Source organism: Leptonychotes weddellii, chromosome 13 (genome assembly GCF_054177405.1).
Source record: "Leptonychotes weddellii isolate Sample4059 chromosome 13, ASM5417740v2, whole genome shotgun sequence".
NCBI classification, from domain to species: Eukaryota; Metazoa; Chordata; class Mammalia; order Carnivora; family Phocidae; genus Leptonychotes; species Leptonychotes weddellii.
The window spans coordinates 37,028,537-37,054,382 of record NC_138381.1 but is presented as its reverse complement, the minus strand read 5'-3'; the positions used below and the strand labels follow the sequence as shown (position 1 = coordinate 37,054,382).

The window sequence follows — 25,846 nt, the reverse complement described above, 5'->3', positions numbered from 1 at the left end:
CCTTAGGTAACAGAACCCCAATTTCATTCAAAGCACCAGTGTACCCAGCTCAAAGACTGTAATTTACAGTCCCTACAACAAAGTCCTGGCCAATGCAATGGAAGCAGAAATACCATGTGAAACTTCTGGGAAGTCTCCTTAAAAGGGTCCCTCTGTTCTTCTTCTCTCTTCCTTTCCTCCTCCTTACTAACCCAAGTACAAATAGAAAGACTGGAGCCCCACAACAACCTTCGAAGACTATAAAACTCTGTGACAGAGCAGAAGATGGAAGGCGTGTGGAGACTTTCTCCACCACGGCCCCAGACATCCAACTTCCGGATCTCTTTTACATTAGAACATAGAGTCTCATGGGCTTAAGCCGCTGCAGCCAGGACTCTCATACAACCAAACCCAATTCCTACCTGATGGACTATCTCCTGAGAACAGTTTTACCACCAGTAAAGGAACCATGAGAAAAGTTTTCAAAGGTTCATAAAAGTAAGCCAACTCTAATCAAAGTAGGTAGTGGTTGTGTGGTCAGTATTGAAACTATGAGTTGGTAAGGGGAAAAGAGAATTTCCCTTTTTCTTGTCTTCCAGTTGTGGGGTGTGGGTGGGGGAGAGAGTTTGTCTTGACCCAGTAATCAATTCTCCTAATCAAGCGCAACTGAGTTCCCACATAAAACTTATTCATGCCCCAGGAAAGGAACTCGATTATGCACAGATGTCCCGCACTCCCTTATACGAATACAGGAATCTAAGGATGCTGAGTATTTCTGTTCAGTTGAGTGAACTTTTAACAAACACTTTCACAATCAACTTATTCAACTAGGACAAGTCCTGAAGAAGCTTTTATAATGCTTAAACTACTCCTAACATCGACCTACTATTCCGAAGACCAATTAAAGCAGAAGACCAATTAATGAAATTTTTAGTATATGTGCTGCCGAAGCGAGCACCAATTAATGAAATTTTTACAATACTATTAAAATATCAGGTACAATGACAGTCTTTCTAAAAGAAATTTTTTTCAACTTAAACGGGAGAAAACGAGAGTGTTTTGATTTGTGGCATCATAAAACAATCAGGCAAATGACCAGAATGGATTTTGCAGAAGCATGTGTGAAATTAAATTAAGAATCAATTTGATACAGTCGTGAATTTTTAGAAGGGAAACTATTACTCACCTTAACATACATTTTAAGAAAAAATATCTATGGTTGGCAGATAGAGACTTCCCATTAGTAGTGTGTGCGTGTGTGTGTGTGTGTATCTGTCTGTCATTTACAGTGGCACAACTGCGAACTGTTGACAGGAATGAAATCTTTAACTGTTTAAAATAAGAATAGAGAGGATGCAACAAGTGACAACCAGTTAACTGAAACCTTTAAGTAACATCTAATAACACTTTAGGAGACAGTGCAGAAACACTGCCCCATGGGAGGCTGAGCATTCTTAAATGATAGTTCAATCTATTTTGCAACAATTCTGCCTTCATTCAATCACTACTTTGGCCTATTACTTGGTTTTAACCTCACATGATTCTGATGGACACTCTACTTCCAGATAATATTTTTAAAAGACAAGAGCAACTATGGATTTCCACTTTTATATAATTTCTCCTAAGCCCCCTAAAAAGGCCATAAAATTATTAAGAATCTTCTATAATTGAAAACAGTAAGTATTTCCTAAACATAGTTGGAAAAACATTTTAGGGGTTAGAATGGGCATAAAGAGAGATGGCAGAATGACTAATATGGATAAATTATTCTCTTTGTGGTTGATTTTTCTTAACTACGACAGGTGAATTGAAAAAAGCACAAGCTGCTTTTTGTATTTTATGTTTGCAGGAATTAACTTTAAAATAAAGAATTAACTTAAGTATCTTTGGACAAAACCCCCTTCACCTCTGAGAGAACACCTTTACATATCCTAAAACATGGAAAGCACTGGCTCGAGCAGTGAACGAATCTCCCAGGACGCTCCTTTAACAGGAAGGAGTCTCAGAGGCAAAACCAGAGCTTGAGAGATCTGGTTTACTTTTTTGACTACAAAGGTAAAGAAGGAGAAACAAAGCACGTTTAAGAAGCAAGCAATCTTACCTGTACCGTTGAGAGTACTGTTTTTATTTGTGTAAAGCCTGATCATATGCCCTATTGTTTTCACATTTTCTCTCAACATTATTCCTCGAGCTTGTACCATAAAGAGATATGTGTTGGCTACAAAAGAGAAGAGAGAAAATATCATTAACTCAGTAAGCTTTTTTTTTTTAATTTAATAAAATAATATTCAGACTAGGGAACTGCCCAATAAACCCAAACTGACTCAATTAGCATGTCCAAAGGGAAAACAAAAATATAAAATGACTATTTCCCATTATCAAAAGCTTATAAAAACAGGGGTGCCTGGCGAGCTCAGGCAGAAGAGCATGCCACTCTTGATCTTGGGGTTGCAAGTTTGAGCCCCCATGTTGGGTGCAGAGATTTCCTAAAAAAAAAAATAAAATCTAAAAAAAAAAAAGAAACCAAAAAAACAAACTTGTAAAAACCACTTTTTTAAAACAATAAAAATGAAAAATTCAAGTAGTAAAATCCATCAAATAGAATGAGACTAAATGAGGGGCGCCTGGGTGGCTCAGTCGGTCAAGCGGCTGCCTTCGGCTCAGGTCATGATCCCAGGGTCCTGGGATCGAGTCCCGCATCGGGCTCCCTGCTCAGTAGGGAGCCTGCTTCTCCCTCTCCCTCTGCCTGCCTCTCTGCCTACTTGTACTCTCTCTCTCTCTAATAAATAAATAAAAATCTTTAAAAAAAAAAAAAAAAAAGAATGAGACTAAATGAATATCATAATGAATTCCTTTATCCATAAGTGATTTTCTACCATAAAATATACTTACAAATTTCAAAAAGGCATTTTATTGCAAATATACAATCATATAGTATACTTTGTCTAATTCTATATTAACTCCCTCAAATCTAAAACTCCACAAGGGCAAGGATTCCTTATCTAATAGTAAATATATCATAAATCACCATAATATCTAGTATGAATATGAATCTTGCAATGGATCTTGTAAATTCTCAGTGTGTTTGGGGAAGGAGAGTTAGGGGGCAGAATGACCTAGAATCACTATCTATTTTGGTAATTTCTCTCTACTGAGTTAATTACTTAGAAGTTTTACACTCCCTTTCAATCACAAATCTACCTACCAGGATTGTAAAAGCAGACAAAATCAAAATCAATGTGCATTTTCAAGTTGGTACATTTAATTATTTGTGCTAAGTGCTTCAAAACTAGGCCCCTAATTTCTTGCTGTGGGAGAAACTGGTAAACTGCCAAAGATGACAAACATCTCTGCCTCTTGAGATGCTAGGACTCCTCAGAGAAGCACAGAAGTAATCAAAAGATCCTTTCTTTCTCAGTCCTGATTCTGTGAGCACAATGCACAACTTTGGACAGCTCGCTGAATCTCAGTTTCCTCACCTAAAAAGTCGGTATTGCATTAGATGTTCTCTAAAGGCCTTTCTACTCTCAATTCTCCAAGCATACAGCCAAAAAATCATAAACTCCACTCATTCAAGAGGAGGAAGATCATTTTCATGGCAAAACCAAAAAACTGCAAGTCTCAGTTAATGACTTCTTTCAATTTTAAAATAAGCTGCCCCTGAACACTGTAATGACACTCTCAAAAAATGAATGCTAAATTAAAAAATCTGAAATGCCAACTAATTTTCTGGGCCCTGCTCTACTTCCTTGAGATGCTACAGAGAGGTAAGCAAAATGGGATGTTTACTACCACCTTTCCCATTTTTTAAAAGATTTTATTTCCTTATTTGAGGGAGAGTGAGAGGGAGAGAGAGAGAGTGAGCGTGTATAGGCATGAGTTGGGGGAGGAGCAGAGGGAGAGGGAGAAGCAGGCTCCCCACTGAGCAGAAAACCTGATGAGGGGCTCCATCCTCAGAACCCCAAGATCATAACCTGAGCTGAAGGCAGATGCTTAACTGCTTAACCGCTTAACTGACTGAGCCACTCAGGCACACCTCTCCTTTGCCATTTTTTATGTAAATTTTAACTTGCTCAAAGTACAAAAGACAGAATAAATAAAAGTAATACAGAAGCAGAGTACAGTAACACTTCCCCTTTTACAGTCAATCCATAACAGAAAATAGAAATCCAAGCTGCAAATAAGTTTTACCTCAAATCATTTTTAAGAGTGTGTCTACATTCTCTCTAGAAAGCAGTCCTATAATTAGATATAACTTGTTTAGGTTTAAATTTATTACACCCATGGGGCTACAAATGCAAGTTTTTATTACATTTTTGCTCCTGAGTGGACTTTAAAAGAAAGAAGAAAAGAGACAAAGTGAAAAATGAAAACAAAAAGAACAGCCAACCCAAAACGTAGGAAAACATTCAGTAAAAGCCAACTAACGTTAGCAAAAGCAAAGATCTAAAATTCAACTGAAATGATGCAGGGAAAACCATCAAATAGAAAACTAATGCCTACTGGTTTACAACACCTTGGATCATTGAATCCTAAAGTTATATATGAAATTTGTTCTCAGTGATCTAGTATCTTGTAACATTTTTTTCTGCACCAAACCGTAGAGAGGACCTATCATGGGGCAGCGAACTAAGCAGCTGGAAACAATACTGGTCCAAGCAAGGATCTGCTAGGTAAGAACATCAGTGCACTTCCATGTGTCCTGGAAACGGAATTTTTAACACACCTACTCATATAAAGAATATCGTCAGACATCGTGAAGCCAAGTCAGATTTAAGCAGCAAAGAAAAGATCTGGTATAGAAAAGAATCATCAAAGTCAAATTATCCTAAAAACTTCCAAAACATCAGGTAACAAACCTGTTACAGGAAAAAAAAAAAAAAAAATGATGACTGATGGCAACTGTGACGATGGTGAACCATTTACCAAAAGAATGCATTTACCATTCATTAGATGGATGGAGATAAAATTAAGGAATGCAAGACACCAGGCTCTCCAAAATGAGAATCTATTAGTTTATTTTAAATCATTTACAGCTAATTGAGTCACATTCCTTAGGTTAATGGTCCTCATGGGTTTAATCCCTGAAGATCAAAACCCATTAAGGAACGAAGCTGTTTTGTTTAAATAGAGTCCTTGTTAACAGGAAGAATGCAATGTGTCCAAGTGTTGCAAGGCACACTAACCCAGCATGAGAATGGTTCCAACTGTCTGATTTCTAAACACCCTAAACTGCTAACCCACACTCAAATAACTATATGACCGCTAATTACCATTAATATAAAATGTAACGTCTTATTGGCAAGCCAGCAAGTTAGAGGAAATCTTTGTCTAACATTTCTATTCCAAGTAAAAGAAACTGCATTTCAGAAAACAGGGAAATCTTTCTCAGCTTTGCCCTTTGGTACTGAGACAACTCAGAAATACACTAAAAACTACCACTGCTTAATTAATTAAAATCATGCCCTGTTCTCTAATTTAGTTAATTTGCTATACGCCTCTGCTTTGTGAGACATAAATTTAACTTATTTACCTAGGTCTGCTTTTGGGGGGTGGGAGATACCTACAACTTATAAAAAAAAAAAAAACCCTCAAAAATCAAGTTTACAACAGCTTTTAGGCATCCTACCCGGGTTTTTGAGGTAAGCGATTTATGAACTTGCCTCGTTCTCCGCTTAAGAAAACTAAGGAATGAGGAATGCACTTGCTAGTACTGTGTCTCCCCATCCCTTTCCACATCCAGCTTTGTTCAGCGAAAAAAGTATCCTAGACAAGGAGAATGTGCCAGTCTGCACTCATCTAGAAAGCTTTCCTGAGCTTCAAAGGCCTCGGACACAACATCCCCCTGGTCCCAATACTATGATACACTGCCGCAGGTCCGTTAACAAAAAGTAATCCAGCGAGAAGCTGATTTTGAGAGGCAGATTATGTTGGATAGGTACATTGTAAGTGCAGGACTGGAGCTAAGAAAGAAGGGCAAGAAATACAATTTGAGGTGACATTCATATAAGAGTGGGAACTATGGTGGTGAATTACCATAAGGAAAAATTATCCAGAAAAGGTATAAGAAAGTGAAGTTCAGATACATGGAAAGAGACCACAAAGAGGGTCACAAAGATAAAATGCCCCAAGATGAATTAGTCTGAGCTTGAACACAGTGAAGAAGAGGAAATGGTCAACCATATCAAACACCACGGAGGCTAAAAAGACTAAAAAATAAGAGCTTAAAAAAATAAAACACTAATACTTGGTGCATACTCTTTGCCAGGCAACCTTAGAAGGGCTTTACATATACTAACCTAATTAATCCTTACAAGCAACCCTATAATGTTGTTACTAATATTATTCCCATTTTACAGATAGAAATTGGAACATGGAGTTAAGTAGCTTGCTCAAGGTCACATAGTTATTATTAGCTGGTGGTGGAGCCAGAATTCAAATGCCAGCAGGCTGGCCCCAGCAGTCTAGCTCTTTACCACCATACAATGCAGCCTCTTAAAAATACTGTTAGGAGATCACTGTCAATCTTTAAAAGAAGAGTTTCTGGAAAGCAATGGAAACAAAAGGCAAGTAGGAAAGAGTAAAGTGGACAGTGACAAAGTAAAAGCAATTTTAAGAGAAGTGACAGCAAGGTCAAGGAAGTTTTTTTTTTTAGACAGGAGAAACCTGAGCATGACTGTGGCCTAAGAAGAGGGAAGAAAGAGTAAATTTAAACTTAAGGCCCTGAAAGAAATAGGAGGAAGGATGGAAAAGAACACTTCCCCCGAGGGGACAGCATAAGCAGAGGCTCTGGAGTGTACGGGTGCACAGCACATCCAGGAGTAAACAATCTGACTTGAGTAGAGTTTGGCAGCAGTGAAAAATAATTTGTAAAGGTCTAAGTGGATGGATGGTGTGAAAAAACAGAAGAAAAGAGGGGAGAGGACTCGAGGTCCTTGTGAAGATGAGAGGCAATGTTAACAACAGTGAGAAAGTGCCAGAAGGATAAGGTTAGAAGACTATGGTCTGGAGAGATGCAAGGGAGAGCAGGTCACAACTACTAGGACCTGACATGGCCACACAAGGGAGGATGGAAGACAAGGACCAGACTGCCTGACGGCCACCAACAGGACATCCATGGGGGACGAAGTGGGGCAGGAAAGTCCTGAACTGAGAGCGGGCTTACCTCAGAGACATTGCAGTTCTGCTGCAGACGACCACAAGAAAGCACATATTTCAATAAATCAAGTCAAAATAAATGTTTTAATTTCCCAGTGCATATAAAAGTTTACACTACAGTCTCTTAGGTGTGCAATAGCATTATGTCTTCAAAAGCAATGTACATACCTTAATTTAAAAATATTTTATTGCCAAAAAAATCTTAATCATCATCTGAGCTTTCAGCAAGTAATAACCTTTTTGCTGATGGAGGGTCTTGCCTCTTGATGGGAGTGTTGGTGGCTGCTGACCAATTAGGGTGGTGATTGCTGATGGTGGGGTGGCTGTGGCAATTTCTTAAAATAAGACAACAATGAAGTCTGCCACATCGAATGAGTCTTCCTTTCATCAGTGATTTCTCAGCAGCATGTTAATGCTGTTTGTAGCATTTTACCCACAGTAGAACTTCTTTCAAAACTGGAGCCAATCCTCTCAAACCCTGCCACTGCTTTACCAACTAAGCTTATGAAATCCTTTATTGTCATTTCAACAATCTTCACAGCATCTGCACCAGGAGTGGAAGCCATCTCAAGAAACCATGTTCTTTACTCATCCATAAGAAGCAGCTCCTCGTCTGTTCGAATTTTCTCAGGAGATTGACAGCAATTCAGTCACATCTTCAGGCTCCGCTTCTAATTCTAGTTCTCTTGCTCTTTCCACCACATCTGCAGTGACTTCCTCCACAAAGTCTTGAATCCCTCAAAGTCATCCAGGAGGGCTGGAATCAACTTCTTCCAAACTCTTGGTAATGCTGATATTTGGACCTCTTCCCATCATAAATGTTCTTAATGGGATCTAGAAGGGGGAATCCTTTCCAGGTTTTCAATTTACCTTGCCCAGATCCATCAGAGGAATTACTATGTATGGCAGGTAAAGCTTTATGAAATGTATTCTTAAATAAGACTTGAAAGTCAAAATGATTCCTTGACCCATGAGCCCCAGCATGGATGTGGTTTTAGCAGGCATGAAAATACCAACCTCATTGTGTATCTCCATCAGAGCTCTTGAGTGACAAGGTACATTGTCAATGAGCAGTAATATCTTGTAAGAAACCTTTTTTTCTAAGCAGTAGGTCTCAACAGTAGGCTTAAAATATTCAGTAAACCATGTTGTAAACAAATGTGCTCTCACCGAGGCTTTGTTTTTCCATTTCCAGAGCACAGGCAGAGTAGATTTAGCATAATTCTTCAGGGTCCTAAGAATTGGGGAATGGCAGATGAGCAATGGCTTCAACTTAAAGTCACCAGCTACATCAGCCCCTACCTAACAAGAGAGTCCACCTGTCCTTTAGCGCTTTGAAACCAGGCACTGACTCCCCTTCTCTAGCTATAAAAGTCCTAGATGGCATCTTCTTCCAACAGAAAACTATTTTGTCTACATTAGAAATCTGTTGTTTAGTGTAGCCACCTTCATTAATTAACTAGACTTTCTGGATCATTTGTTACAGCTTCTACATCAGCACTTGCTGCTTCCACCTTGCTCTGTCATGTTCTTTCTTTAAACCTCATGAACCATCCTCTGCTAGCTTCAGACTTTTCTCCTGCAGGTTCCTCACCTCTCTCAGCCTTCATGGAATTGAAGAGATTTAGGGCCTTGCTCTGGGTTAGGCTCTGGCTTCAGGAAATATTGTGGCTGGTTGGATCTTCTAACCAAACACTAAAACATTTTCCACTTCAGCATTAAGATTTTTTCACTTGCTTCACTGGAGTAGCACTTTTAATTTCCTTCCAGAACCCTTGCTCTAGGGGCGCCTGGGTGGTTCAGTCGTTAAGTGTCTGCCTTCGGCTCAGGTCATGATCCCAGGGTCCTGGGATCAAGCCCCGCATCAGGCTCCCTGCTCAGCAGTGAGTCTGCTTGTCTCTTTCCCTCTGCTCCTGCTCTCTTTCTCTCAAATAAATAAAACGTAAAAAAAAAAGAACCATTCCTCTGCATTCACATCTTGGTTAACTGTTTGATGCAAGACGCCCAGCCTTTTGCCTATCTCGGCTTTCGACATCCCTTCCTCATTAAGCATAATCACTTCTAGCTTCTGATTTAAAGTGAGAGACATGTGACACTTCCTTTCAGGTGAACAGTTAGAGACCACTGTAGGATTATTAATCAGCCTAATTTCAATATTGTTGTGTCTCAGGGAATATAGGGAGGCCCAAGGAGAGGGAGACTGATGGGGAATGGCCAGTCAGCGAAGCTGTCAGAACACACACTTTTATCAATTAAGTTTGCTGTCTTATAGGAGCACAGTTCATGACACCCAAAACAATTACAATAGTAATATCAAAGAACACAGATGACCATAACATATATAATAATAATGAAAAGGTTTGAAATATTACGACAATTATCAAATGTGACAGAGACATGAAGTGAGCAGATATTGTTGGAGAAATGGCAGTAATAGGCTTGCTTAATAGAAGATTGCCACAAACTTTCAATTTATAAAAAATCTGTTATCTGCAAAGCACAATAAAGTGAAGCATAATAAAATGAGATATGCCTGTACTAACTGCCAAAATCATGCCGGGATGCAGAATGTCGGTGGGCAGAGGCTTCTCAAGAGAAGGGAGGGGCCCCTGGGGGGCTCACTCAGCTAAGCGTCTGACTCTTGGTTTCAGCTCAACTCATGATCTCAGGGTCATGAGATTGAGCCCCTGTATTGGGCAGGTGCCTGTTGGCAATTCTTGCCTTCCTGGGCTCGTGGTCACATCACTCCAGTCTCTGACTCCATCTGTACATTGCTCCGTGCACAGTACAGAGTCCACTTGAGATTCTTTCCCTCTCCCTCCGCCTCTGCCCCTCCCTGAGTGTGTGCACGCATGTGTGTGTGCATGAGCTAACAAGTAAAATTTTTTAAAAAAATAAAGAGAAGGGAAATGAATTAACATTTATTGAGTACCTACATTGGTCATGTATAAATATATTTAAATACACATACATATAAGTATATTTCATTTAATTCTTAAACCACCTGTATGTAGCAGGTCGAATGTGCCCACCCCCCCAAAAAAAAATATGTGAATCCTAATCCTCAGAAGCTGTGAAAACATTATCTTATTTGGAAAAGGAGTCTTTGCAGATGTAATTAAGGATCTTGAGATGAGGAGATCATCCCGAATTATCTGGGTGGGCTCTAAATCCAATGACAAATGTTCAGATAAGAAAAAGGCAAGAGATATTTTACACACACACACACACACACACACAGGCAAGGGATATATTACACACAGGCACAGGAGAAAGCAATGTAAAGATGGAGGCAGAAACTGGAGTGATGTGACCACAAGCCTAGAAAGGCAAGGAATGCCAACAGGCACCTGAAGCTGGAAACAGCAAGAAAGGATCCCCCTCGAGAGCCTCCAGAGGGAGCACAGTCCTGACAACACCTGATTTCAGACTTCTGGCCTCCAGAACTACGAGATAATAAATTCCTATTGTTTTAAGCCATTCCGTGTTTGGTAATGTGTATGGCAGTCCTAGGAAACTAGTATACCACCGCATGGTGTGGGTATAATTTTTCCCCATTTGAAAGATCAGAAAACAAACTCAGAAGTAAATTGCATAGATAGAATTTAGAAAAACTGGGATTCAAGGACAGGTCCGAATGTCTGAGGGGCAGCAATTTGGAAGAAGCAATGGTTGGAAGTCATAGAGGAGAGGGAGGAGCAAAAAAAGAAAAAAGAGAGAGAGAGAAATCTTCACTGTAAAAAGTAATGAGGGAGTGAGAAAGGAGGGATAAGCCAGATCTCAACCGGTCAGAGGAGGAGGAGGAAATCAGAAGGGGCACTAAAAGGTTACAGGAGAGAAAGCAGTTTCCCTTATCAGCTACAGAACATATAAAGAAACAATGTAGAAAAAAAGCAAAATACCACTTATACATGCCCCTGGATATTACTATAGATACCTGAATCTCATTATCTCTGAATCTCTTGAACTCACAATAATCTTCTAAGGATCTGTTTCAGATGCCTAAAGGTTTTCTTCTACTCACATCTATCCCTTGTTCATCTAATTCCCAAAAATGACTCATCCAAGATGGTAAAGCTAAACATATTATCTCTGGTAATAATGCTGTAAGCCCCAGGATTACGCCAGACTATATATGAAATACTGCTCATACTCTGCCTAGGTCCAAAGTACTGCTTGGGTTAAAAACAAAAAAATAACATATGTCTAGGCTGTGCCAGGCTGTAAACCAAATGATTCACTTTATGTCAAAGTACTATTTAAAAGCAGAGTATCTGACCACGGTGACAATAATTCAAAGCCAGGTATGGGCTTAAGGCAATCTGTAGTGCAAATAATTACCAACCTATAATAACCTCCCCCCCATCTTTCAAGTGAGTCATGGGCTGACTGATGAATAAAGAGAATGAAACCATTCTGCCTTCAGAATCCCATTTTATCAAGGAATAATGAATTCCATGATTATATACAGTATAGATCTGTTTCAGATCTTAGCCAACAGCTACAGCTTTGCTGACGTAGACACTAAAAATTAACAAGAAATTCTTTACACCTGGTGCTTTCACCATTTCCACTCTGCAGTTTAGCAGTTTTATTTTTGGGAGATTATTTGTGTTTGAATACTGATCAAAATTAAATATTTTTAAATAAAATTGGACTTTTCCAATAGTCTTATTAAAGACGTTCAAGGTGGAGACATGTGTTTGTTCAACAGGTATTTACTGAATGCCTACCATTTGCTGAGCAGTACCAGAAACTAAGGTGTCCGGGGTGTTCCTCTGTAAAAACTAAAATCCTGAAGCATAAACAGCCTAAAAGGTCAGAAGTACTTTCGAAACAATCAGACTGTCAGTTCAGGCTAGTTTACACTTAGCTGGTAATTCTAAAAATAGACTCCGAACCTGGCAATATGAAAACACTATCTAACCCAAGATATCGATCTGCTCCGTCATGTGTTAGTTCACTGTTATTCCCTTAAAATAAACACCTGTTTCTTTAAAGCAGGCAGGAGCTTAAAGAGTTAAGCATTACACCCCACATGGTAGAAAAGTAAAATTAGGAGGAAATGAGGGAATCGAGGAAGAAGAATACAGGCAACTAAATAGATTTTCTTAAAGCCAGTCAGTAAGGAAACTTAATGAAATTACAGACTAAAAGATTAAACCATAAATAAACATACCAGAAAACATTACAAAATTGTTGAAAATTAATGATTTCACAGTACATAAGGTGAATGTGAAATGAATCTCTATCCTCTTAAGAATTCTATCATGAGAAAAAAAGTGGTATATGAACTACATGTTTTACAATCATCCCCGATTTCCTTGTGTTTCACAATTAAAATACCTTTTGAAATTTCAACTTATTTATTTTATGAAAGGAAAATGACTCTAAAATAAGCAGGAGAGAAGGGGACACTGTGGGAAATGAATTTCAAAGATTTCCAAAGCCAGGGGTGGCTCAGTCAGTTGAGTGTCGGACTCTTTTGGCTCCAGTCGTGATCTCAGGGTTGTGAGATCGATGGGCTCCGTGCAGAGTCTGCTTGAGACCTTCTCTCCCTTTCTCTCCTTCTCCCTCTGCCCTCCCGCCCTGTATGCACGAGCTCTCTCTCTCTCAAACAAATAAAATTTTTAAAAAAGACTTCCAAAGCCAGAGCATATTTTCAAATCAATAAACAAGGCACCTTATAATTCTCTGCCTTAAGTCTCTTGATTCAAATAAAAATAAAGTCCAATTTCTCTTCCTCTGAGTCAAACTGGAAATTGCAGAAGTCATAATTTCTGAGCTATTAACTTAATTATCAGGAAGGCAATATATATATAATGGTTTCAGTAAAGTCACATTAACACTAGCAAGCCTCATTAACACTAGCAAGCAATATTTAAAAATAAAACAACACGGGGCGCCTGGGTAGCTCAGTCGTTAAGCGTCTGCCTTCGGCTCAGGTCATGATCCCAGGGTCCTGGGATCGAGCCCCGCATCGGGCTCCCTGCTCAGCGGGGAAGCCTGCTTCTCCCTCTCCCACTTCCCCTGCTTGTGTTCCCTCTCTCACTGTGTCTCTCTCTGTCAAATAAACAAATAATCTTTAAAAAAAACAAAAAACAAAAAAAAACCAAGACACAATATTTCAATCAAGATGACAGGTTACAGTAACAAATCTCATATACCTACTTACCTGTAATATTACAAAGGGACTTTTCTAGCCAAATGCTATAGGAAATGTTTTTAAATCATTGGCTAACATGCAGGGCTATATGCTTTAATCACTTTTACTGATCTTATTAAGTAAATTACAATGTGTCTTTCTAATAATTAGAAACACTAACAAGTTTCTGATCAACCTCTAACTCAATCACAGAGTCACTGCACACTCACAAAGAAACACGTGATCCTGGTTGTCTTAAAGGATGTTTTGTCCATTCTGTCCATTTCTATTCTGGAGGAAAAAAATTCTTCACCATGACAGCCACCTCTAGCTCCAGTAAAACATGATGCTACAAACAAGTTAATCTGGTTTTTAAAAAGTAAGGTTATTTCTATGAAAGAGCAAATGATCTAAGATGATTAATTTCCAAAAAGAAACCTATCTAGCACTTGATTTTTTTTAACCCACCATTTGGGGTATTTGTCAGAAATAAAGTTTCCAGGGTCCAGAATTACCTAGAATGTGTATTAAAAATGAACCAAAATCAGAATTAGCATCTCTGGTAATAAAACCTAGGAAATAAGTTTATTTATGCAAACCACCTTAAGTAAGGCTTAAGCTCATTTATGTTTGAAAAACACTGCTTGTAGTAATTCTTTAAACATAACATTTGTCACAAGCAAAAAAAGTAGAATCTTCCTTTTATATTAGTTTAACTTACATTAAATAAATCCTCTTTACACAGCTTTCTAATTTCAGAATCTACGTTTACCTCCTATTATAATGGTATCACACAATGATTTGGTGGAGTCAAAGACTTTTACTAACTCGAATAATTAATCATGAAAACAAAGATGAAAGCAGAAAGCCATATTTATTACGCCTCTGGAGAAAAAAAAGTTAATTATAAATTTCAGATTTAAAATTACTAAGTATGTTTTCCTAAACATTTGGCTGTGCCACATAGCCAAAAATATAACTGCTGACGAACATCCTTTAAGCTAGCTTTCCTATTTTAACTGAGGAGCGTTTTTGCTGTAGCTTTAAACCAAACTTTGCCAAGTTCTGGTATGACCGAAAACAAGTATGCTCACGAAACGTAACAAATCAAGGTGGCCCGACATAGGATTCACATACTAGAGGAAAATAAAATTGGGGTGTTACCTGAAATTCTCTAGTGAATCCAAGACATGAAGTAAAAATCTCTAGTACTAACTGGAGTAAACTCTTCATTTTGCAAAGGCATGTTAATGGCCTTATAGGTAGGTTTTCCTTAGAAAACCTACTTTCAACCTTGAATTGGCCTCATCTTCAACTCAAATCACATCACCTGTATAGTATTCTCTTTGTTGTTATTCTGACAAAAGGCAGAAATGGAAAGAAACAGTCTTTTAAATACTAAATTACCGTGTTCTCCAGAAATTAAAAAGAAAAAAAAAAGAGAGAGAGAAACAGAATCAGAGGGAAAAGAGGGGGGAAAGGATGGCAGCGATGACAGGGGCAGGCTGCTCTGGTTAACCCGGGAGACTGCAGTCAGAGGAAATGCTAACAACAAGCCAGCTTGGTCTAAGGCGGCAGGAAAATTGACCAGAAGAATACTGTAAATGCGGAAATCAATGCTCTTGGAAACTCCCAAATGTGACCCAGGAAAACCAAGCTCTAGACAAATCACTGCAATGCACCTTTCCACTGTCTCAGTGCAGCGCCCCCCCCCACCACCTCCCCACTTACTGAGGTTAAGACAAACATGAAACGCAGGCTTGAAAGGGAAAGGGAGTCACAAAAGGCAGTGTGGGTGGGGGTGGAGGAGCAGGTCTGCCCCTGGGTGAGCAAGGGTGCTGCCGAGTTCAACACAGCATCACTGAGTTTAAGAGGCTATCGGAAGTCTATCCAGTCTCCCGAGCACCTTCTCCAGCCTTAACAGGTGGTCATTTACCCTCGGCCTGATGAGGCACCTTTGAGGCACGTATTTCATTGTTTATAGCTCAGAAGGGTTTGATTTCTTAAAATCTGCCTCTTTGTAACTACCCTCACTGCTATCTGACGCTATCCAAAGAAAGGTTCATCTCTCTTCTACGTGTTCCTTTAACCTAAAGAGCAGAGAGCTCATGTTTCCCCCGAGTCATTTTCCAGGGCAACAATGACCAGGGCCTTCAGCTCCAGCACAGTGGAAGAGTCAGCTACCCCAAGGTGTACATTTCAGCTCTTCCAAAAAACTGCCTACTTCAGCTCTTCCGACAACGACACGTGAGACTGGGGCAAATGACAATCGTTGGGAGGCTGTCTTGCCTTCTCTCTCTTTACAACAAGGCTATTATTCCATGAGCATGGGGCTTGGGGGTGTGGCAGGGACAACTCTATGAAGCTCCAACAGTGGACAAGGCAGCCGGCTACATCTGGAATCTTTCTCCTGGGACTTCTTTGCTTTGGCTCCAGAGACAGACACCACGGCCTCTGTGTCCAAGGTTCCCGTGGCCCCGCACCCTTGAACAGAGGATCAAACCTAGAGGCTCTGGTGGGGAGACCGGCAGCCACAGCTCTGACTACCAGAGCTGAAGGTCTACAAACCCAAGTGCCCTGATAAGCTTTGTAGTACATTCTGTGATAAACAGGCTGGCCACGGGATAGGTTAGGAAATTATCCACCCTATATAACACTGCCTCAACAGAAAAACCCATTCAGTTCCCAGCTAAATTCCAACTAGTATTTGGAATACCTACCACACCTACCATACAGAGACTACAAACCTAGATTAAGCGTTTCTCTTTTAAAAGTATCCACAGACATGGCTTTTTTGCCTTTCATAAACATTAAAAGGCAGTATGATAAACACTCCTGCAGAATACATATATCACTTTTCGTATTCTGCCATGTTGTGTTTTTTTTTTTAAGTTTTTTTTACTTATTCACTTGAGAAAGAGAGAGCACAAGCAGGAGGGAGAAGCAGAGAAGCAGACTCCCTGCTGAGCCAGGAGCCCGACCTGGGGCTCGATCCCAGGACCTGGAGATCACGACCTGAGCTGAAGGCAGATGCTTAACCATCGGGGCCACCCAGGCACCCCTCTGCCATGTTGTTTAATAGACCTCAAATTTATTCATGAAAGGATAACATGAAGAATGGTATTTAGCATTGTCAGATTTCAATGAATCCATTTTTCCTCCAAAAATACCTCATTTCCCACAAGTCCACAGGATTTAGATTCACTTATACTGAACCAATATAGCTTGAGTTACATATGGTGCTCAAGAATGGCAATCTGACTAGGGTCAGAAGTCTCTAAGAATGCCTCCCATTCCCTTGAATGTAGACTAGACTGAGTGACTCTTTTCTAAGAAAATAGGGCAGGGATGCCTGGGTGGCGCAGTCGGTAAAGCATCTGCTTTGAGCTCAGGTCATGATCCTGGGGTCCTGGGATCGAGGCCTGCATCAGGCTCCCTGCTCAGTGGAGAGTCTGTTTCTCCCTCTCCCTCTGCCCCTCACCCTTGCTCGTGCTCTCTTTCTCGCTCTACTCTCTCTCTCAAATAAATAAAATCTTAAAAAAAAAAAAAAGAAAGAAAGAAAGAAAAGAAAATATGGCAAAAGTGATGGGGTCAGGAGCTGCACTATGGAGAGGCCCATGTGGCAAGAAGTGAGGGAGGCCTCCAACTAACAACCTGCAAAGAACTGAGGCCCTCAGTCCAACAACCCTCAAGGAACTGAATCCTGCCCAAATCCACATGGGTGAACCACAACCCTGATCAACACTCAAGACTCTGTAACCTAGTGGGAGACCTTGAACCAGAGGCATGCAGCCAAACCATGTCCAGATTCCTAGCCCACCGCATCTATGAGATAATAATATATTTGTTCTTTTAAACCCCTACATTTTGGGGTAATTCACAAAGTTACAGATAACTAACATACTGACCAATTTTCTCTACGGTTTCTAATTCCCAACCCATCCCTCCATATTCTCCCAAGGTATCTAACATATAACATCCCAATGGTATTGATGAGTCAGGTCGTAAGAGAACAAAGGAGCTGCCATACCAAGAGAAGTGATTTAATCAGAAACATTCAGCCACTCAACAATTCTTTACTCTAGTGTGGACCAAGGCAGAAACCAAATCTCTTAACTTAGGTTAGGAAATAGTTCACTCTATACTAAGATTTGGTCAAATAAACTGAGCCCCTCACTCTCAACAGATAACTCAGATACCTACCTAATCAAGTATGAATTCCCTCAATCTCCTCCTCCATATTTGTCTAATTTTAGCTACTGCAAACATTTTTTTTAAAAGATTTTATTTATTTATTGGACATTGAAAGACACAGCGAAAGGGGGAACACAAGCAGGGGGAGTGGCAGAGGGAGAAGCAGGCTTCCCGCCAAGCAGGGAACCTTCAAATCTTCCATTCCTGCCTAAAATATTTTTCCCCCAAGCCAATCTTTTAATTACCTAATTTCAGCTTCTGGCCTCAGCTTCAGCTTCATCTTCTCCATAATACCTAAACCGGTTTAGTGCCACCCCACAACAATAAATAGCAAATGGTATTTCTACTCTAGAACATTATTCTTCAGTTGTGAGGATTTCTCATTGTCCATATGATCTATGAAGACAGGAACCATGTGGATCCTGTTCGATGCTGAACCATAGCGCTTTCTGCAGACAAACATTTGCTGTATGAAAAAAGAAACGAAGTCTTCCTAGATAGATCACATGTCATAATCTGTTCCCTTTCTCAAATCTTCAAACCCTGTCCTCAGTCCTTAAACCTTTCTGTAAGCTCAGGTCTTCCCATCTTGTAAGGCTCCTTAGATCCTGCTTTGCCCTACTTCCCACTAAATAAGGCACTTTCACGTGACCTCTGACATACTACCCAACTCAAGGCTATCTGACCAGTCAAAACAAAAATTGCTCTTGGAGTAGCTGTCATGGACCTCCTACTTACCAAACTGGTAATTCTCCTTCCAAGCATTAACCCATGTCAACACTTGTCTTGCTAATCATCATTTTTCTTTCATTCATTCACAAAGGCCTCACTTCCCTCATATGATCTCACTTTCCCTTCATTTTCCTGTTCCTATTTCTCCACTTGCCCTAAACTGTTAGATTGCATCCATGGCTACCTTCTCTTCAATTTCCACAAGCTCTCCTTGAGTGGCCACCCAAAATTCCCATGGTGGCAACCACAATGACTTCCTATTTGGGACTGGGGAATGAAAAGGGTAACAGAGTCTCCTGGGAAACTTTTCAAAGTATACTTGGGCCTCCTCTATATTTTGATTTAACCCCTATCATCCCACGTTAAGAGTAACTGACTCAGTGAGTCACTTCTGCTTGCAGAGTTAGTTTTATCATTCAGGTGTGTTGGGAGAGAAATAAGTAAGGACCATTCACCTACCTGCTGAAAACAGCCAAATCTCTCTCCTGTCAGACATTTCTCCTGGGCTCCAAGTCCTTATGTCCATCTTCCTACCTACTGACAAGTTCTTCCTGGATATCCCACAGGCATCCTAACTCAATTTCTCTAAAACCAAAATAGTTCCCTCCAAGCACATGCCTTTCTCTACTCCCTACGACCAGCCACCTGGTTGTCTAAGCTAGAATACAAGCATCATCTTATAGCTTCTCCCTTTCCTTTAATGTCACTACTCCGATCCGCTCAACTCTGCCCAGATCCAACTATGACCTTGATCAGGTTCTAATCTTCTGAGCTACTGAAATAACTTCCTACCTGGTCTCCTTGCCGCTAGTTCTGCCCTCTATCACCATGCTCCATGTTAAAAGAAATGCTGTAAAACAAAGGGTTGCATCATTCCCCTTTTCAAAACTTCTGATGTTTTCTACTACTCCCAGGACAAAAATTTGAGCATTGGATGAGTGACCGGCAAAGGAAGGCCCAGAGGAAAGAAACCCAAATCAAAAGAACCCCTGAAAGGAGCCATGTAGGTCAGAGAACTTGGTGAGGAAAAAAAAACAAAGGACCTTTGAAACACAAAGCAAACTGTAACAGCTCAAAAAGAACACAACCAGGCTCACCCAGCCAGGGCCAGGAGGCTAAAGGGCTATGATAAGAAAGCTGCAGGGCAACTTGCCACCTTCTGAGCTAGCCAAGAGAAACCCAGGCAAAATGTCAGGGCACTCTCAGCAAGGATCTAACTAAGCCACCCTCTCCCCTAACACCTACCCTTACACATACCCACACACCCTGACCACCCATTAGCTACACCAATACCAGCAGAGCACAAACTGCCTAGAGGCCCAAATAACAAAGCACTTGCCAGGTAATTCCTTAAAGGGCCCATAGGAATCCAGACCAAAGTGCCCCAACCAGATTCCACCTCTACTCAAAGAACAAAACGGTCTGTCAGCACATCTAGGAAAGGTCAAAACCTCTGGTGAGTCACATAGATGTGAAACCCCACTCCCAATGGAGTTGTGCAATCTTCTCCACAATACTAACCCGTTGATTATAGGCACATCAACTTTTTTCTTAATCATAGACAGCTTTGATAAACCTTTGTGAGTTAAGACCAGCTTCTGCCAGGAATTTTAGGGACCTCAACACCAAAACACTAGGCTGGGCAGGGGAGTCCCAAGACTTTTTCTCAACCTGGCTGATCTGCCACCCCATACCCTAAGTGGTAGCCAGATGGAAATACTCCTATTTTCTAAGTACCATGCTGGCCATGCTGTCCCATTGCTTAGTCCAGATAAATCTTCATCCTCAATGGCCCGCTCCCTCTGGAAATCCTTAACCAGCCCTCACTCCACAATGCAGGCGTTCCAAGGACTGGCTACAGCTCTTTCCTGGTGCTCCTCCCATTGTAGCATGAAGGAAGTAACTGTGTCTTAGTCATCTATCTTCAATGTCCAGCCTATCTGTGATACTCCACTTGTATTTGCTGAATGAACTCATAAGTCATAAGTTCATCTTCTCCTATGATGCTTTAGCAGGAAAATTAATTATATTGTGTTGGAAGTTGCACTGGAAACTAAACACTAAATGGAATTCCACTCTCAATCCAGCCATGTCAAGACCTTGGGGGGAAACTGCACTCATTTTTTTGCAATCATGCACAAAGGTGAAAGAGAACGAGAAACAACTAATGGCTCCTGACTGTACCAGGTGGGCTAGGGAAAAATCTGCCTTCCTGTGGGGGTGGGTGTCTGCAGACCAGTTTCCCTTGTTATTAAAGTTCATAATATAAAGACTATCCCTGTGTTTCCTGCATGAATTAGAAATTTCAAAGAAAATGTTTCAAATTATTTTTTTTTTATTTTTTTTCTTTTTAAGATTTTATTTATTTGTGAGAGAGAGAATGAGAGACAGAGAGCATGAGAGGGAGGAGGGTCAGAGGGAGAAGCAGACTCCCTGCCGAGCAGGGAGCCCGATGCGGGACTCGATCCCGGGACTCCAGGATCATGACCTGAGCCGAAGGCAGTCGCTTAACCAACTGAGCCACCCAGGTGCCCTCAAATTATTCTTAAAATAATGAGCTTTGAGTTTGATGGGGCTCATTGTAGACTAACACTGAAATAGACAAAAAACTGTTGAACATGAGAAAACATTGAAAACTAAACAGACTACGCTGTCTACAACTGCGCGGTACTGCCTGCTTAGAGGGAAGAGAGAGGGAGAGAGAAACACAGGTGAAGAAGGCTAAGGAAGAGGGACTAAAAATGAGAGAAGGACTGCTTGGGGGAAGGTGCATGACAAAAATAGGTCTCTGGACAGAAAATGTAGGAAAACAAAATTAATGTCTACACAACAGGTTGATGTGGATAGGAATAATATGGACTTTCTAACAGAAGACATTTGAAACATTTATTTAGGATAAATAAAAAGTGCTCTCTTACACCATGTATATTTTAGTCACAAGAAAGTTTTGCCCCAAGATGTAAAGATGAATCTTTCAAGAAGTTTCTCTGTACATCTAATGTAAATTAGTTATAAGAATTTAGTTAGTTTGGGGTATATCTCATTAAGAAGAAATCTGTAATGAAACGGGAAGCGTACATAAGGCATTTCTGTAGCACACCAATGTACTATGGTTATCCTGAAAATCAACTTGTGCACTGATTTTGCATTATGAGCTGAACTAGCCATATTTTTCATAAACTATCACTTTCACTTTAAAGAACTGACAAATTTGGTTATTTAAACTCCTGTATTTGACCTACATTTTCCCAAAAATGAACGAAGTGAGCCAGGCACTTCAAAAACAAAAAAACAAAAACAAAAACTGGCAGTATTTGTTGCCAATGATAAAGTTTGAGCTTTCAGGCAAACACGTGATTTTTGGAAAACTGCTTCCCAATAAAAGAGAAATAAGGAGACTTTTTTTTCTGCTAAATAATACTGGCTTTGGGAAATAGATACAGCTTAACAAATTGATAGCACTTTATAAGTTTTGGTTTTCATTCTCCTTACTGGCTTTAATCAATTTTTTTAAGTTATAAATTTTAAGACCCACAAAAACAGTAGCTTAAACCGTGTCAACCTAATTGCCATAAGAAAGTTGCCAAATTTTTATGACATATCAGTGATTATTCTATGGCAAACATTAAACTTATACATAAGTGAGAAAAACGTATTAGTATTTCGTATAAACTGAATGTTAAGAATCTACAGATAATATATTGATGCACCAAGAAAAAAAAAAGGAGGACTACCAAGTAACAGAATTCTGATTTCCTTTGGTTAACTTTTTGAGTAACACAACTTCAACAAGTTACCCAAAATACCAAGAGGGTGAAAACATTGTTACCTAACTGCAAAAAACCTTTTTTCTGCAAAACCTTTCAAAGTTGAATGTCTGATTAACTAACATCACCCAAAGATTTCCAACCTTTAAAGAGCTACCTGACAAAGTAAAAACGGCTGTAGAATGAAGAGTTAATTTATAAGACTGCCAAAATTGCAGAGGACTTTAAGAAAAGCCAGCCAAATAATTTGGCTAACTACTCTCAAGTCCACTGAACTACCACTGTCATTTCTACTACAGGCTTCCAGGGGTTTTTATTTTGCCTAAAGAAAAATCTGCATTAAAGAAAAAGAGTATCTTAAAATATTCATACTTGTTTGAACTTTAACGTCAAACTCCTATTCTGGAATACATCAAGGTTTCAACAATTTATGTCTTCTCAAGCATCGTTACCTTAGTTTATACATCTTACTTGAATCTAAAAATTTAATCAAGAAAAAGTCACACAGTAATTCTGTTCTAGGAAATGCAACAGTCTCCACTAGGTTTGCATCTTCCTTCTCCCCTGCAATTCATTACAATAATCTGTTATCACACAAGACAATGCCCTGCTACTAATTCCATCTCAAAATTCTGCACGTGTTTTCACTGTATAAGAGGCCATACATTTTTGGCTGACCCAGGGAGAAATGGTTGGCTCAAAAGACTACTAGTGTCTAAAAAGAAATAACAGGAGATACACACTATTACTAAGGGAACATTAAACTTACACTTTACACTAAATACGTTAACATTAAATATATACCACAAATATTTTAACATTAAACACATAATAACCAGGAAAAACTCAGAAAAAGTTTTGGAGATGCGATGTGTTTTAATATCCATATGAAGTTCTTATTTTTTATTCATTAGAATGCCCGAGTGGCACCTTTTCAACCAAAGGGGACTGAGTAATTAGAATATTAAATAAGCCAATTCAAGTAGATTTAAAAAGTATATCCGGCCCAAAATATGATAAATAGGTTAAAATGTTAAACTACAAACTATCCTGTGTAACTGTCATTTTAATCATTATATTATCTCAGAAATCATCCTAACAGGTAGCAGAGTCTACCTATCCTTGAAAAGCAGACTGAAGAATGGAGCACTGTTTTCACAAGAAAACTCATCGCCTAAAAATTCCTGAAGTGTGGCACAAATGTTCACTGACCCCATTCTAAAAAAGTGACCTAGAACACAAGAATACATACATTCTTGAACTCAATCACATTCCCTGGTGTTGGTTTCTCCTTCATATTTTTAAACCAGTTATTATATCTGAGGGTGTTTGAATAAAACTACGATTAAGCATCGAGTTTAGGCTTAAAGACGTGATATTAAATGAATAAAGCTGTCATGAATACTCAAGAAAGCGACCAGGGCATCCGGGGTCACCACACCTAATTTTGCTACGTCCATTTAATGCAGTCTTTTAAGTTATTTAAACCGGCACAAACGAAACTCACGTACCAAAGCCATGCCCCGAGCAGTTTATCTGACACGTCTGAAATTCAAATAAAATGCTTTCTGCGGGGCCCCTGTTTATGCACCTTCCAAATCCCATAAGTAAGATCTTGCATTTCCTTCGGTGTGACCGTGGGAAGGGAGGGTGTGTCTCGGTGCTTACCGATGCCCGGAGCCACATAGACGAAGTAGAGGCAGGACGAGGAGAGGGAGAAGAAGAAGATGAAGGCGAGGAGGGAGCGATTGGAGACCCGCATCATCCGCTTGAGCACAGACATCTTCCTCTTCCCGGCCAGCAGCTCAGGCTGCGCTCTCAGGCCGGACTTGGGGGCACCATCCAGGCCCTAAACTTCCATGAATGTGCTAAGAACCCCGAGACTGCAATGGGGTCCGCGCGGGGAGGACCTAGGGGAGAGGGCCAGAGCGGGAAGGAGGAATGTGGAGGGAGCGGACGGAATGAATGGGAGGCCGGAGAGCCGGGGGAGGGGAGGCGCGGGAGGAGAAGAGGAAGGGGTGGAGGAGGGAAAAGGGAGGCAAGGCGCGGGGAGGGGAGGGCCGGGGACCGCTGGACCTGAGGAGGCCCTGGAAGGGCAAGGACGCGCCTTTTATCCGCCCGGCAGCGGCGGGAGGAGGGGCTGCAGGTGGGGAGAGGCGCGGGCTGCGCGCCGCGGCGCCCCTGCGGAGAGGGGCAGCAAACTGCAGCACGCCCGGGCTCCCCTAGTCCGCCGGGGTCCTGGACGCGAAGCCCCGGCGCTCAGGAGGCGGCCCGCCCGCGCTCGGCAGGCCTGCGCCGCCGCCTCGTCCCGGCCGCGGCGTCTCGTGCCTGCGCGGGGCTAGCGTGGGCGCCGGGGCCGCAGTCGGCGCGCGCGACGCGCGGGGGCCCGCGGGGGCCCTGGGGGCCGAGGAGCTGAGCGCTCGCGGGCGCGCAGCCTCCTCCTCATGCCGCGCCGGGCCCCGGCGCCCCGCGGCGGCCGCGGGAGCAGAGCGCAGGCGAGGGCGGCGTCCCGGCTAGCGGCGAGCGCGCTCCGACTCCGGCTCCTGCCACGGCCAGCTGCCCGCCCGGCCGCAAGGGCGGCAACCGCAGCAACATTACCGCCGCCGGCCCAGGGCGAGGCGCCCCCGCCGGCGCCGCCCCCACTCCGCCCCCGGACACCAAGCGTTGAGCGGCCGGGCGACTCGCGCTGCGGGCAGAGCCGGGGAGTCCGAAGAGGAGGAGGCCGGACGCCGTCGGAGCCGCGTCTGGGTCGCAGAAGGGGGCGGGCCTGAAAGGGCGGGGGAGCCGCGGAAAACCGGGACCGGCGGGCGCGCCCGGAGACCCCCGCGGGGCTCCGCGCCTGTGCTCGAAACTGCAGGCGGCGCTGCCTGGGCACCCGAGAAAACCTGGAGGCCCCCACCCGCCCTCTCCCCTCCCTTCGCCCCAAACACCGCGCCTCCTGATTGGCCGGCGCCGCACCGCGCCGAGCAACCTGCCCCCTCCTCCCCCCCACCACCTCCCCGCGCAGCGACCTGGGCCGCGGCCGCCTCCTGCGTCACCGCCGCCCCCGCCAGCCGCGGGACCCTAGCGCCAGCCGCGCTGCTCGGAGCCGAGGCACAGGTCTTGAGCCCCGGGTACGCACTCCCTCCTAGGGATCGATAAAGCAGGATGATGTACCTGGAGGGAAAAGGGTATCTCGAGGAGAGGACTTCAATGGTGTAATTTCCTCCCAAAATACACGCTCCGGGAACAAGATTTTTTTTTTCGTCCCAGATTAATGAAACCTTCCATCCCGTACTTCTTACAGAAACATACTGCCAGGATGTGTTACGGATCTACATATATCCCTTATAATGGGACTCGCCTTCTCATCTGAAGGTAGAGCCCTGGGTAGTCCTACAGTAGCTCTATCCATTCAGGCGGGGCGGAAAAGACTTCTGTGCAGCCAATTGGCCGTTCAGTACTGCAGCACCAACCGGCTTCAATAGGCAAATTGTTTTAATTCCACTCCTAGGCCTTGGTCTCCCCTTTGTTCAAAAACTGCTTCTTCCTGCTAGCTGAATAAATTAGTCCGGAGCCTTAGTTTAGCTATCTCACAGTTTGCCAACGTGAGTGTGAAGGTGGTTCAGCTAATCATGTGGGAAGTGGCTAGATGCCCCCTACCTCCATTATTTGCTCAGTATTTCCAGATGCAGTGGAGTTGACCCATCACTTGATTGCCAGCAAATCTGGTACTTTCTTAGCAAGATACCCATACCTTGGATCGTCTCTTAAATAGTACTATGTTACATGGAGGCTGAAACACCTGGATTTATAATTTACTACGGTCTTTCATTAACTGTGAAATTCATGGCAAGCTACTACCCTCTGCAAGCCTCTCTACGCAGCCCTC

The 25,846-nt window shown here is 41.9% G+C and overlaps 1 protein-coding gene across 7 annotated transcripts in view; it reads right to left on the bottom strand.

The window, feature by feature from the left end:
* The window catches only part of B4GALT6 (beta-1,4-galactosyltransferase 6), an 81,802-nt gene extending 57,487 nt beyond the window's left edge, over positions 1-24,315 (bottom strand). For 2 of the 7 annotated variants that reach the window (XM_081801450.1, XM_081801452.1), the window contains exon 1: positions 23,644-24,314. In XM_081801450.1, coding sequence (XP_081657576.1) covers positions 23,644-23,758 — 115 coding nt within the window. In that variant the 5' untranslated portion in view covers positions 23,759-24,314. Of the gene's footprint in view, positions 1-2,080; positions 2,198-23,643 lie in introns of those variants that run through there. The other 5 variants (XM_081801449.1, XM_081801447.1, XM_081801451.1 and 2 more) reach the window with 5 other exon arrangements.
* Between the last annotated feature and the right edge of the window lie 1,531 nt (positions 24,316-25,846).